Source organism: Egretta garzetta, unplaced genomic scaffold (genome assembly GCF_000687185.1).
Source record: "Egretta garzetta isolate BGI_Z169 unplaced genomic scaffold, ASM68718v1 scaffold101, whole genome shotgun sequence".
NCBI classification, from domain to species: Eukaryota; Metazoa; Chordata; class Aves; order Pelecaniformes; family Ardeidae; genus Egretta; species Egretta garzetta.
In genome coordinates, this window is record NW_009258666.1 from 279,242 (window position 1) to 290,837 (window position 11,596).

The 11,596-nt window shown below is 54.6% G+C and overlaps 1 protein-coding gene across 2 annotated transcripts in view; it reads right to left on the minus strand.

The window, feature by feature from the left end:
• Nucleotides 1-9,356, minus strand: part of ZDHHC18 (zinc finger DHHC-type palmitoyltransferase 18) — an 11,363-nt gene extending 2,007 nt beyond the window's left edge. For both annotated transcript variants that reach the window (XR_004843296.1, XM_035903993.1), the window contains exons 1-7: nt 9,274-9,356; nt 7,306-7,455; nt 5,761-5,898; nt 5,232-5,280; nt 4,671-4,773; nt 3,046-3,155; nt 1,702-1,801 (exon numbers count right to left, since the gene is read on the minus strand). Coding sequence is in view for 1 of the 2 variants with exons in the window: in XM_035903993.1 (XP_035759886.1) it covers nt 1,702-1,801; nt 3,046-3,155; nt 4,671-4,773; nt 5,232-5,280; nt 5,761-5,898; nt 7,306-7,450 (645 nt within the window). In the remaining variant the exon portion in view is untranslated. The remainder of the gene's footprint in view (nt 1-1,701; nt 1,802-3,045; nt 3,156-4,670; nt 4,774-5,231; nt 5,281-5,760; nt 5,899-7,305; nt 7,456-9,273) is intronic.
• Nucleotides 9,357-11,596: the final 2,240 nt, after the last annotated feature.

The following is an 11,596-nucleotide window of genomic DNA, read 5'->3' on the forward strand; positions in this document are numbered from 1 at the left end:
AGCCTCCGCTGCCGTGCTCTCAGCTGGGCTCTTTGCGGAGGGGAAGGTGGAGATGGTGGCCACAGCAAACAAGCAGAGATCTCTGTGCAGCCAGCCAGAAATGTTAAGGCCAGGGGAACCTCGTGCCTCTGCCGCCCACCCCCCCGCCAGCGCACCCCAAAGCTGCGTGCGGGCTGGCGCGGTCGCTCGCAGTGTGCAAAGCACACCGCTGGGGAATTCGGCGGGGACAGGTTCCCCCCCAAGTGTGCTGCCTCTGCCTGAGGTTGAAATGAATGCATCTGACCCACGGAAACCTAACCGGGCAGCGTGACACGGAACGCTGCGAGCCTCTGCCCTGGTGCGAATGCACAATGCTACCTGCGCCGAATATAAAAAGTTCTACCTAGAAAAAAAACCCCAAACCTACAAATTGTGCAAAAATATCCAGCAGCTTTTAATAACATGATTCAAGTATTGCTAACAAGGTCTGTGACTCCCCTACGCACACTCCAGTGTCAGTGACGCAGAGCTGGCTGCCCAGCCCGGCTCTCCCCTTCCATTACAGGCACGGGGCGATGCTCACGGATGAGCCCAGGCACATGGGAATCACTCCTGAGGCGCTGAGGACAGCCCTGCTCTCGTCTGCTGGCCAGAAACCCAAACCAAGAGCACAACACGAGGTTATCTGAGACCAGCACCCGCTCACTGCTTCCTCTGTGAAACTCCACCTGGGAAGGGTGAGGCTTTTCCGTTGCCTTTTGGTCTCCTACAGACAGGACATAACCAAGCTTCCCTGGCGAGCTAAAGTTCCCAAATCTTACAACTGTAGCCTCGCCAACCAGCATCTCATGACGAGAGCCACAGAACACTGCATGTTTCTTCTTCCCCGTTAAAAGGAGGGTCCTCCTAACTTGTATCCTTGCTGCAAAAAGTTGTCTTACTGACTGGCAGGGCCGAAACACAAAGAGATCTTCAGCACCCCCTCAGTGACCAGCCAGAAAATGGGATCGACAGCAGCTGGGACATCTAGCTAGCTTCCACGCCTGCTGGCAGCCAGTCATCCCAGCTGAACAGCCCCAACATACCAAGGCACAGCAGCTTCTGGAAAAGAAAAGCTGCTCTGGCAGAGACTGAGCTGAGAACCTGGCCATTAAGAGACAGAACAGCCCTTCCACGTCGGCACAGGGGAGCAGGACATGTTCATTGAGATAAGCAGGATACCAGGGAACTTACGCCTCCACCAGCCCAGAAGATGAGGCGTGACGGCCCAGCTGGGGACCGTTCCAGTCCCACCTCCCACTCTTGGCCCATCTCATTACTCCCGGCAGGAAGCCCAGCAACCCCCTGGAGCGGACGCTCCGGGCTCAGAGGTCTGGTGGCTCCCCAGACCCATTTGCTTCCCAAGGTGCAGCAGGGACCCCCCTGCTTTCTGCATGAATCTCAGGGTCTTGCATGCTGTTGGGCTCTGTCAGTTGAAAGTCCAGACAGGCCACATCACAGTGAAACAAATAGCAAAAAAAATAATAAATAAATTAAAAAAAAAAAAAAAAAAGAAAAAAAGAGAAAAAAAAGGCAACGTATGGCTCAACTGAGTCTTTGGCAGCTCTGCATCACAGGGCTGCTCCGCCTGAGGCCGGGGAGATGGTGAGAGGGGAAGGTACTGGCTGGAGCGAGGTGCAGGCACTGGGCTATGTCACAGCACTGCTAGGGAATGCCTCCTACCATGCTGGTGTCAGTTTTAGCTCCAAAGGAAGGGATTTCGCTCTTAGGACTGGACGGGGTCCCGACATCTGGCTGGATAAATCCTCTTCTGTCTATCAAACTGGAAAAGAGAAAGGGAAGGGTGCAAGGAGAGAGGAGTTAAGGAAATGAAGACTCCGTGAAGAGGGAGCTCACAGGCCACAGAGAGGGATCTCCTGGTGGGAACTGCTAACCCAAGCATCGGCAGGAGCGCACTGGATAACACAGCTTCCTGCCCATTAGACAAACCACAAACTTATCACACAAGCCACCAAACAGCCTTTGGGTCACCACAAACCCAAATGGGAACTGGCACAAGGTCTTCACAGCAGGAGAACAGCACGAATGAGGAAAGAATTGGAGTAAAACCTCCCAGCAAACAGCTCGGCTCCCCGGATCCACAGATTTACCATCTCCAAGTGGCAGCATTGGCATTTGGGCATCTCTGAATTCCACAAAAATCTTGGGGGTACTTCAGAGAGCAGGGCCAGACATAAGCGTAAAACACACTTTGACTCCAGCTGCACAGCCCCAGGCCCCCTCCCCTGCTGGTGTGTTCCACCCAGTTAGCACCTCTGAGACGCTCCGCATAAATCCAGATTGGATCCAGCGAATAAACTTGTCTCAGGGATGCTCACATGCCCTAGGACAGGCTGAGCTCCAAGCCAGCCTGCAGATCTTCCACTCCTGCAGCGCAGCGCAAGGGGACGCCAGCCTGACTCTGCCCAAGTGCACCCTCTTGTGACAAAGCAGCGATAATCCTGGTTTTAACATCGGTTCTGGTTAACTCACAGGTAAGATGGTAGGATGCTACTAAGCATTCTGGGCAATCTAAGTGTTGGTAAACCCCAGGGTCTCCACGCTGCCTGGTGCGGTTCTCCGCTGGCTGCTTGCCACGATGCTCGATCCTCAGAGTACAGGAGGAAAAACATGTACTAAGAAGCATGGCCACTACCGGCATTTATCATCTGCTGCCGAGCCCCTTGGTGCCGTTACTCTCCCCTAATTGAATCGCAGGAGGGGTCTTATCTGTGAGCTCCATGAAACAATTACAAGCGACCCGAACCCGCCAAGCCCAAACACAGGAGAAGCAACAGTTTTATCTCTTCTACATTTCCCCAGCCGCTCTCTGCAGAGACTGGGAAACTTCTTCCCCATCATCATGGGAGCAGATGTGTTTGTGCTGACACCGTCTGTCCTGGATCGGGATAAATCTGTCCTTTCCTGACACCGTCTGTCCTGGATCGGGATAAATCTGTCCTTTCCAAGGCCCCAGCTGCAGAGCAGGATGCAATTCCCAACACCATGGAGGTCCAAGGCTCTTACCTGGGATGGAATGGTCCACACAGCACCGCACAGCAGTTCGTGAGGATACTTTTATGGCTGTAGGGATTGGCAAACTCCGAGCCCCTCTTATTTGACCAGGACCCTTTGATCTGAAAGGGAAAGGATACACACAGATTAAGATAGGAAAGATGTGATAGCAGATAATTACATGGTAACGGACTCGGTTCAAGCCCTTGCTCAGGAGGCGGAAGGCTTGTCTTACTGCAAACGCCCTCCCTCTCCTTGCTTTAACAGACAGGACCGCTGTAGAAAGGCAGCCAGAGGAGACAGCAATATGCTGCTCCTGCCTCTGCCAAGGTTCAACCTTGCAGCTAGGAAGCTCCAAAGCTGTGCCCTCCCCGTGCCGCATGGCAACTTGCCAGCGTCGCCATCTTCAGCGCCAGCCTCCTCCTCCTCCCCCTCCCCGCGTTCTCTACTAGGCTGCAAGCTCATCGGAGCAGGGCTCTAGCTCACGGTCCCTCCTGGGCTCCTCAGGCTGAACAAACAGCAAGGGGATTCCCAGGCCACACAAGAGGAGGAAACAATCTCATCTGTCCCCACCCTGAGCAGCTGTCACTGACTCTGATTTCGAAACCCCGGTCGCATTAAGCATAGGCACACACGAGTGGGCAGATGCTATACCTGGCCTCAGGCCCCTGGCTGCAGCAAACCATTTACCACCACATTTCCTCCTTTTGTTTTTACTTCCTCTCCCCAGTTGCAGCAGAAGGCTGGCAACGTGGGCAACGTGGCCATAGAGGCAACGGGCCACACGCTTTGGACCCAGTGCTCTCGGTAGTGGGGTGTGACCTCCATTAGCTTCACCTACGTGGCCTTGAGCGTCTCTGCCAACACCTCTGAACACCACAGAAAGGAGGAAAGGGGAAGGAAAAAAGCAGGAAAAAACAAGGGATGCAAACCTGCCTTCTGCAGTGCTGGAAGCTTCCAGCAAGGATTACAGGTACTTCTGGCCAGGAGGGTGAATCTTGATTCCGAGGATCAGACAGATCCTGCTTTTCCATACAATCTGCCCTGCTCAGGGTACTCATTTGGCCCTTGGAGTCTGCACACACCCCTGACTTTGAGGTAAATCTCATCAGGAGATGTCTGTACATTATTTGCCTATTAGACATGAGGAACTGATAGAGACAAAGGGACTTGCCCAGGGTCTCAGGGGAAACCTGTGGTTATGCGGGACGCTGAATTAAGATCACCCATGTCCTAGGCTAACACCCAAATAAATCTCTGGGGCCAGCCTTCCTTTTTTAACCTCGGAACTCCTAATTTTAAGCGAGGCCACATACAGACTGGAAAAAACACACACGTGACCTTTCTAACGTGGCAGCGCGTGACCCCCACAGCCTGACACTGCTGAGCAGCACACGTTGCACAGTCCCCTGCTGCTGCGGGCTGCTTCCCCCCCTCCCCGGCCACCTGAAACTACAGCCTAAAAGCCTTGGGCACGAGCCGTCTGCTTTGCAGGGGATTACTGCAGGCAATGCAGGCAGCATGCCTTACTGAGATACTGCACCGAGGCAGGCAGCCAAGGATCCCCTAAAGCCTCACCTCTGCTTAGAGAGGACCAGGGCCAGCCCTTGCAGAAGGACAAGTGTCCAGGTACTTACATCTTCGTTTGTCGTCAGGTTGGAGGCGACTAAGTAAGTATGAAAACCTGAGAGGCCCAAAATAGACCAGACTGAGAAAAAACAAATCACCAGCTCCAGCACGGTGAAACAAAAGTCAAGGAAATCTCAGGGAACAAAACTATCCTGCGAAGAGAGGCAGAGGACTATTTTGGGAGGTATGTGCTGTGACCACACACACTGGGCCATGAAAACATCCCAGCAAGCTTCCCACTCCCCATGGCGCTCTGCAGGCACCCACCAAGGCACAGCCTGTGCCCTTTCCATGTAAACTTGCAAACTGGGAAACCAGTTTGTCACCCGCCCTTAGTCCCTGTCAGTGAACTACATAAGGAATCAAAGGTCTTCCCAGTTTGGTGATGTTATCAGCCTACAGATGAAGAGATGCTGGTCTGCCCCACCCAGGTACCCAGGGGACTAAATTAAGTTGTAGAACGTACACGAAGGTGACCCTACAAAGAGCTCATCGCGCTTCTGTTACACAATTAGCATTGCTGCACCAGTGCTCGACAGCCCGAGCAGCCGATGGCATCAAAAGGATATCTTGCAGGTGTTGTCTTCAGAGTGGTGAGGAATCCATCTCTCTGAGAGCCTGCAAAGCAAAACAGGAGAAGGGACGGCATCGCGTCAGGCAGACTTGCACCTCCCGCCAACACTTCGCACGCAGCCACCCCTCTGTAGGCCACACAGATCTGCCTGGCTGCCCGAGAACATTTGCAGTCTGTAACTCTGCAGAAATGTCAGTGTGCAGACACAGCTCCAGAAGATTTGGGGCTGACAGGCAAGTCACCTTCCCCACCAGGTTAAGAGCAGAGGCACCCATCAGGCCTCTGGGAGGGGATAACCCAGTCACCAGCTCTCAAGGTCTCCCTGCAGCAAGGTGCGGGGTGGATCTGCGCTTCCCTGCAGCCTGAGACCCCATTTATTCAGGCTGCCTGCACTGGGAAGCCTGATGTAAACCAGCCAGACCCTTCCCACGCTCTGTCCAACAGGAACAGTGACCCAGTGCTGCTTCAAGCCGTTCATGGCCAGGAGCACAGCGCACATCGCTGCCAGTACCCGCGGTACTTACGGAGAGTGAGGTGGGTGACGACACAAGCGAAGATGAAGGCTGTCAGGAAGGAGAGGGAGAGGATGAAGGCATAGAAGTAGCGATAGTTGCGCTTCCCCACGCAGTTGCCCACCCAGGGGCAGTGGTGATCAAACCTCTCTGAAACAAAAGGGACACGGTGAGGACTCCTGTCACCTCGCACCCTGTCACAGAGCAAACCCTGCTGAGCCTCCGAAAACCAGGGGCTACAAATGGAGCTTCCACCCACCACCCTGAGACCAGAACCTCTCCGCAGCAATACGTTAGCAAGAAGTTTCAACACAGCACTGCTGCCTGCTCACATGGCCCTTTTTATCATCAAAGACCAAACCCTTCTTCTCACCAAGCCCTGCATAAATACAAGCCTTGTGACTGGTAACATCTACTAAAACCGAAAGCGAGCAGGGAAAGTGCGGCAGTTTTTCCAGTACCTAGCAGCACTGGGTGTGGGCACGCAGCATCGCTGCTCCCTTTCTGCATGTCAGCTCCCCCCGCCTTCTGCGGGGTAGAAAATAATTTTCAAAGCTATAAAGATATGCCTCTAAAACCACAGAAACTGCCTGGGAACCCAGGGCAGGTGCAATATATCTGGAAATACTCCCGACTGCCTTCTAATGAAAGGGCTGCATTTCAGACTAACAGGACTGCGGTAACTGGCCTGCGGGGGACATCAGCGCAAACGAAACCCATCGCACACAGAGCAGGCGCATGCCCGCTCCTCCAGGCAGCTCCTCTCCCAACACCCCCCCAGCCGTGGCTGCTTTCCAGCGAGCCGCTCCGGCGTAAGGAGTCACGGCCACCCACGGAACGCTTGGCAACTTTCAAACTTCTTCTCTTAACCAGAGCCTTAGGGTCCCACGACTGCTTGTGGCTCGGTGGCTCCTGGGGCTGCCCTGGCAGACAGCATAAAGCCCAGCCTCCGCATCCACACGGTGCGTGACCAGGAGCAGCTGCATGAGGAGTAAACTCTCTGGGCACGTCCCTAAATCACATGCCACCCTGCTGCCAGTTGAAGTTGCTCTGGTGCAGCCAGGCTGTGCCGAGAACCTCCCCGCCCACCCCACTGCAGCTGCCCCACGCCTGCGTGGAGCCACCAGAGACTTTTCTTCAGGTTTTTGTTCATTCCCTCCTGCCCCGCCACAGTCTGATGGCACGGGGAGAGGACACAGAAGAACTCAACCAGCATCCATGGTGGTGTCTCTACCAGCCTGGCAACAGCAAGGCCACAGACAACAAGGAGCCTGTAGCAAACCTTGTGTTTGGCAGGGGCCTTAACCGTGTTTCATGGTAGAGTCCTCCCAGAACCAGGGAAAGCAGAGAGACGGAGTCTTGGACATGCTGGCCCTTGCCCTGAGCCACGGCGCTAGCGCTGCTTTCATTTTAAGCAGGAAGAAGAAAGACCACTCAGTATCGCGCTTTATAACGCTTTACAAGAAGCAAAAGCAATCTGTCCAGAACCATAAAACTACCCCCCCCCCAAGATGCCCACACAAGAGAGCTCAACACCTCTCCACCTCCTGGGCTTACCGACACAGTTGTCGCAGACGCTGCAGTGAGAGGTGCGTGGAGGGCGGAACATTTTGCAGGTGTAGCAGTACTTGAGTTTCACCACATACTTGTTTATGACCACTTCCATCGTGCGGGCCGGCGGGCGATAGGTAGAGGTACCCATGCTGTCTGGAAGGGCAAGGAGGGACAGTCAAACTGGTGCAAGCCCCCTCCCCACCCCCACCACCCTGAGCTGCTTCCTGGCAGGGTTAAGAGGTTTTAAACAAAACCTAAGAGGCAGCTCAGCCTAGAGGATTTGTTGCAGGGTGGACAGCCAGGAACTCCAGGCAGCTCCTCGCAGCATTATTTATGTCCTTTCCTCGCCCATTCAATGGCAACGCTGCTGGGATGCCAAGAGGAAGCAATATCTGCCCAACAGTTTGAGAGCATAAAGCAATGTATAAATAGCAAGCATAAAAGCAGCGGCATCAACGTGCCCAACTCATCTCTGCGCGTCTAACGGGTCACAATGCGTGGAGGCAACATAATCTGTTAATGCATGTGCGATTCCACCTCCGCTGTACGCATCCAAGTTACAGCAATCAGGAGAGGGTCACGTTCGGGTAACCTCAGCGGGAGCATTCCCGGCCGCTGCCAGCACGCAACTTCCCAACCCGCAGCTGGAGCCAGCGGTGCCGCCAGGCTCGAGGGACTCATTTCCATCGCAGCAGGGGAGGACGGTGAGCAGGTCTCGAGCGTGCCAAGCACATTTCATTGAAATTTGACACGTGAATATTGGTAGCGCAAGAGGATTCCTCCTCCTTAAGGTGAAAATCAAGGATTTTTAGGGACACGGCAAGTCGCATGAGTGTGTGCCGGCACTTTATTATTCATTAGGGGCTGGCCGCTGGAGACTGTTTCTCTGCTCAGCGAAAGCATGAGCTGGAAAACCTCTGTCACATTTGCAATTTGAGGAGTTATTCCTTGATTTAATTCACTCTTCAAAGAGCACCTTTCCAACTCCGGCCAAGTCTTTGAAAATAGAGATGTAACAGGGAGCACGTTAAGAGGATAAGAAGTGGATTATATTAACAGTAACAGCTGGCACATCAGGCAGCATCTGCAGCCAGATTACTGCCTTAGGCTCTTATAAATAGAAAGACAGATAACCACTTTGAGGACATTTTAAAACCATTTTTTTAGTCAGATGTAGAATTGCAAGTTGCACTGCCTTGCAACTGTCTTTGAGTTGTCCCATGGTAGCTTTGCTAACACATTTGTTACTACGGGTCACACCAACGAGGTCCACGGATCCTGGCTGTGTGCACCTTCTTGGCCACCACCAAAACAGCGTGACGTGGCAGTTTTTAGATGGGGACAAACATTAGCATACCGTTGGAAACCATTACAACAGAGAGAGAATCTTGCGGCATGGCAGTTTCAATGGCAAATCATAATCTTAAAAAACATTCGTTCCTAAATTAAAACATCCTCACCGCCCGTATTTTGGAGAACACACGGGGTCAGTTTGGACAGCATTTAAAGTAACTAACACACCGTTCCGGAGCGGCACAGACTCTCTGGCTCCGTCTTCAAGAGCCTGGCAGCGTGATTCTGAAGGGGGACTTCGTGCTCCCCCAGCTGCTGGTCCGCAGTCCCTAACAATATTCACGTTTAGGACAGCGATGCCACGAGCTCGGCTTTCCCTGAGCTCTGCACAGGACCGCTGCCCGCTCGGGTGTCAGGTACGGCCCCAACAGGTACAGGGCTTTGCCTGGGAAAGCGATGGAATAAAACAGAAAGGAAAACCAACCTCTGCTCCTCCACAGATCCTCTCTCTGAAGCCCTGCCTGCTGCGCTGGAGGAGCTTGTCACAGCTCTCTTACCGGGACTCGGAAGGCACTGTCAAGCCTTTTCTCTAGGGACTCGCTGAGCCCGAAATGGCGCACGCACACACGCACAAGCACAGAGGCACGTGCTGGATCTAACACAGAACAGAAGTCTCACCGATCCGCTTTTCCAGGTCTGCGGCCTCACTTGGGGTGGCTCTGGGCAGGATACCTGGGTCTCGGAAGCTTGTCTGGAGCAGGCAGCTGATGACGAAGAAGAAGAGGACGGCTGCAATGATGGGGATGGCCAAGGTGAGGTGACTGGCAAGGAAGGGGCAGCTGTTAAAAGAAAATAAGAAAACCCCCCACGTTATTACCAGCCATCGCTACAGCACCAGCTGTCAGCTGTGACACTGCACACTGCAAATTATCACGGGGCGGTGGGCTGAAGCGCTGCTGCTTTGCAGAGACCTCTGGAATGGCCAGAGCCAGCCCAAAAGACACCGGAGTAGCACTGGGAGGACAGGGTCTGTGGTACAAAAACGGTGGTACAAGCCCCTGTACGCAACCTCTTTGCCCTTCTGAAGACCCAGAATTGCGTTTTAAAAACCTGCCAGCTGCCCCAGAGCCTGGACACCCTCTGCAACAGCAGCATCGAGGCGACAGGGAGAAACACCCCAAGCTAAGCAGGAGTCAAAATCAGCGTGAACACGATCCCGTTTGGTCCAACACATGAAGCTGAGAGGGAATTTGGCTTCGATTCAACACAGCTTTGCTGTCTCTGGGTGACTCGTGTGCCCTTCATGGTGTGCCAGATGTTTGGATGAGGACGCCTTCCAGCACCGGCGCTGCTGTGACAAGCCACCAGGCATCTCAGCAGGCGATGCCCGCTCCTGGGCTCGCTGTACTACGACCTGGGGCTGGTTTTCCACAGACGGGGGCCGGCGGGATCGCGCTTCGTGTCAGGGCAGCTCCGTTACTCGCAGCAGGACAGGTGAAGATGGCTCAGGAACGCAGCTCTTTGCACGGTGCCAGGGACCCCTCCCGTCCCTCGCTCCGCGGGGGGATTTGCTATTATAAGCACCGATAAGCGCCCGGAGTCGAGCGCAGGCAGGCAAGCTGCTTGAGCCCCGAGGTCTGCAGGCAGTGCTAAGTCTCGGTAACGCTGCGAGGCAGTTTGAGAGGATTAAGCAACTTTTGTTTCGACTCGCAAGCTCAGCTGTCCAGAACAAAGCAGCCACCAAGCAACAAAACCCTGACCAACGCTGCTGCCGAGCCCCTCGGTCGCCTCCCTGATGGAGGAGGGACAGAAAAGGTCTCCGAAATGAGAGATGTGAGCTTGCTGCTGCTCCTTTCCTGGGAGAATCTCTGGATCCTGCTTTCCCCCATCGGGCAACAAGAAACCACGGGAAAAAATGTGAACTGTAGACCCAGGCAAGATGTATTTGCTGTGCATCCAGCAAACTGTAACCCACACAACAGAAGTACGCTGCTAAAATAACAACTTGGAAAGCCCCAGGGCACATTCAACCAAGAAAGAGTGACTAGGCAAGAAGGGAGGGGAGAGCAGATGTCCTCTGCCCGGCCCCACACAAAGCAGTTACTGTGCTAGCGCTGCCCCTGAGTCTCAGGCGTAGCGGAGAAAGCTGTCAAAGAGGCACAGATGACACTAAGAAAGGAGTTTTCACGTCAGGATGCCGCTACTTGCCTCCCGCAGCTGCCTGCCCCTTTCAGCTCATCTCAGAACCTCTAATCCGATCAAATACCTTCATCTCCCCGCCTGCGGGCTTGGGCAGCTTTACTGGGAGACTCGCAGAGATAACGCCGTGATCCAAAGGCAGGCATGCCCCCCCCCCGCCCCCTGCTTCGTACAGCTGCAGGATAAACAAGCTCCCTTCCTTCCCAAGATAGAAATGCAGAGGTAGGACAGCAGAAGCCCTCAGAGGCATCAATAACCAAGGGTGCTCCTTCCCCGGCTTCTCCGGGCAGCGCGGGACATAACGGGATGCTCCGGGCTCTCCCTTCCCTTGGGGCGCAGGAGCGGGGAGCTTCCCAGGGCCGGCTTTCCTAAAGCAAAGGGGACTGGGAGAGATGCAGCTCCCTCTTCCCCACACGCCACCGCACAGACAGAACTCCAGCGCAGACCCTCAAGGTGGGGACCCCAAAAATTTTCACCATTTATCAAGCGCCTGTAACAGAAACACTGCTCCTGCTGCCTCTACGGACCAAGTCCACCAGGCTTGGGGGCTTGCTGGCGGCAAGTCTGGACCAGTTCTCCCCTCGGTAGCAGGAGGGGAGACTGGGAGGGAGTATTTAAAGACGAGGGGGGCATCCTGGGAGGATGTTAAACCCCTTCCCAGGGCCAGACTGAGCAAAAAGGTCCAGGGCCGCCCCTGCCCACCCCTCCTGCCCCTCGCACCCGGGGACAGGCAGAGGGGAACCAGTGACCGCCTGCAGAGCGGGTCTGGGGGCCCTGCAGCCGGGGAAGGCCCGGGGGGGGC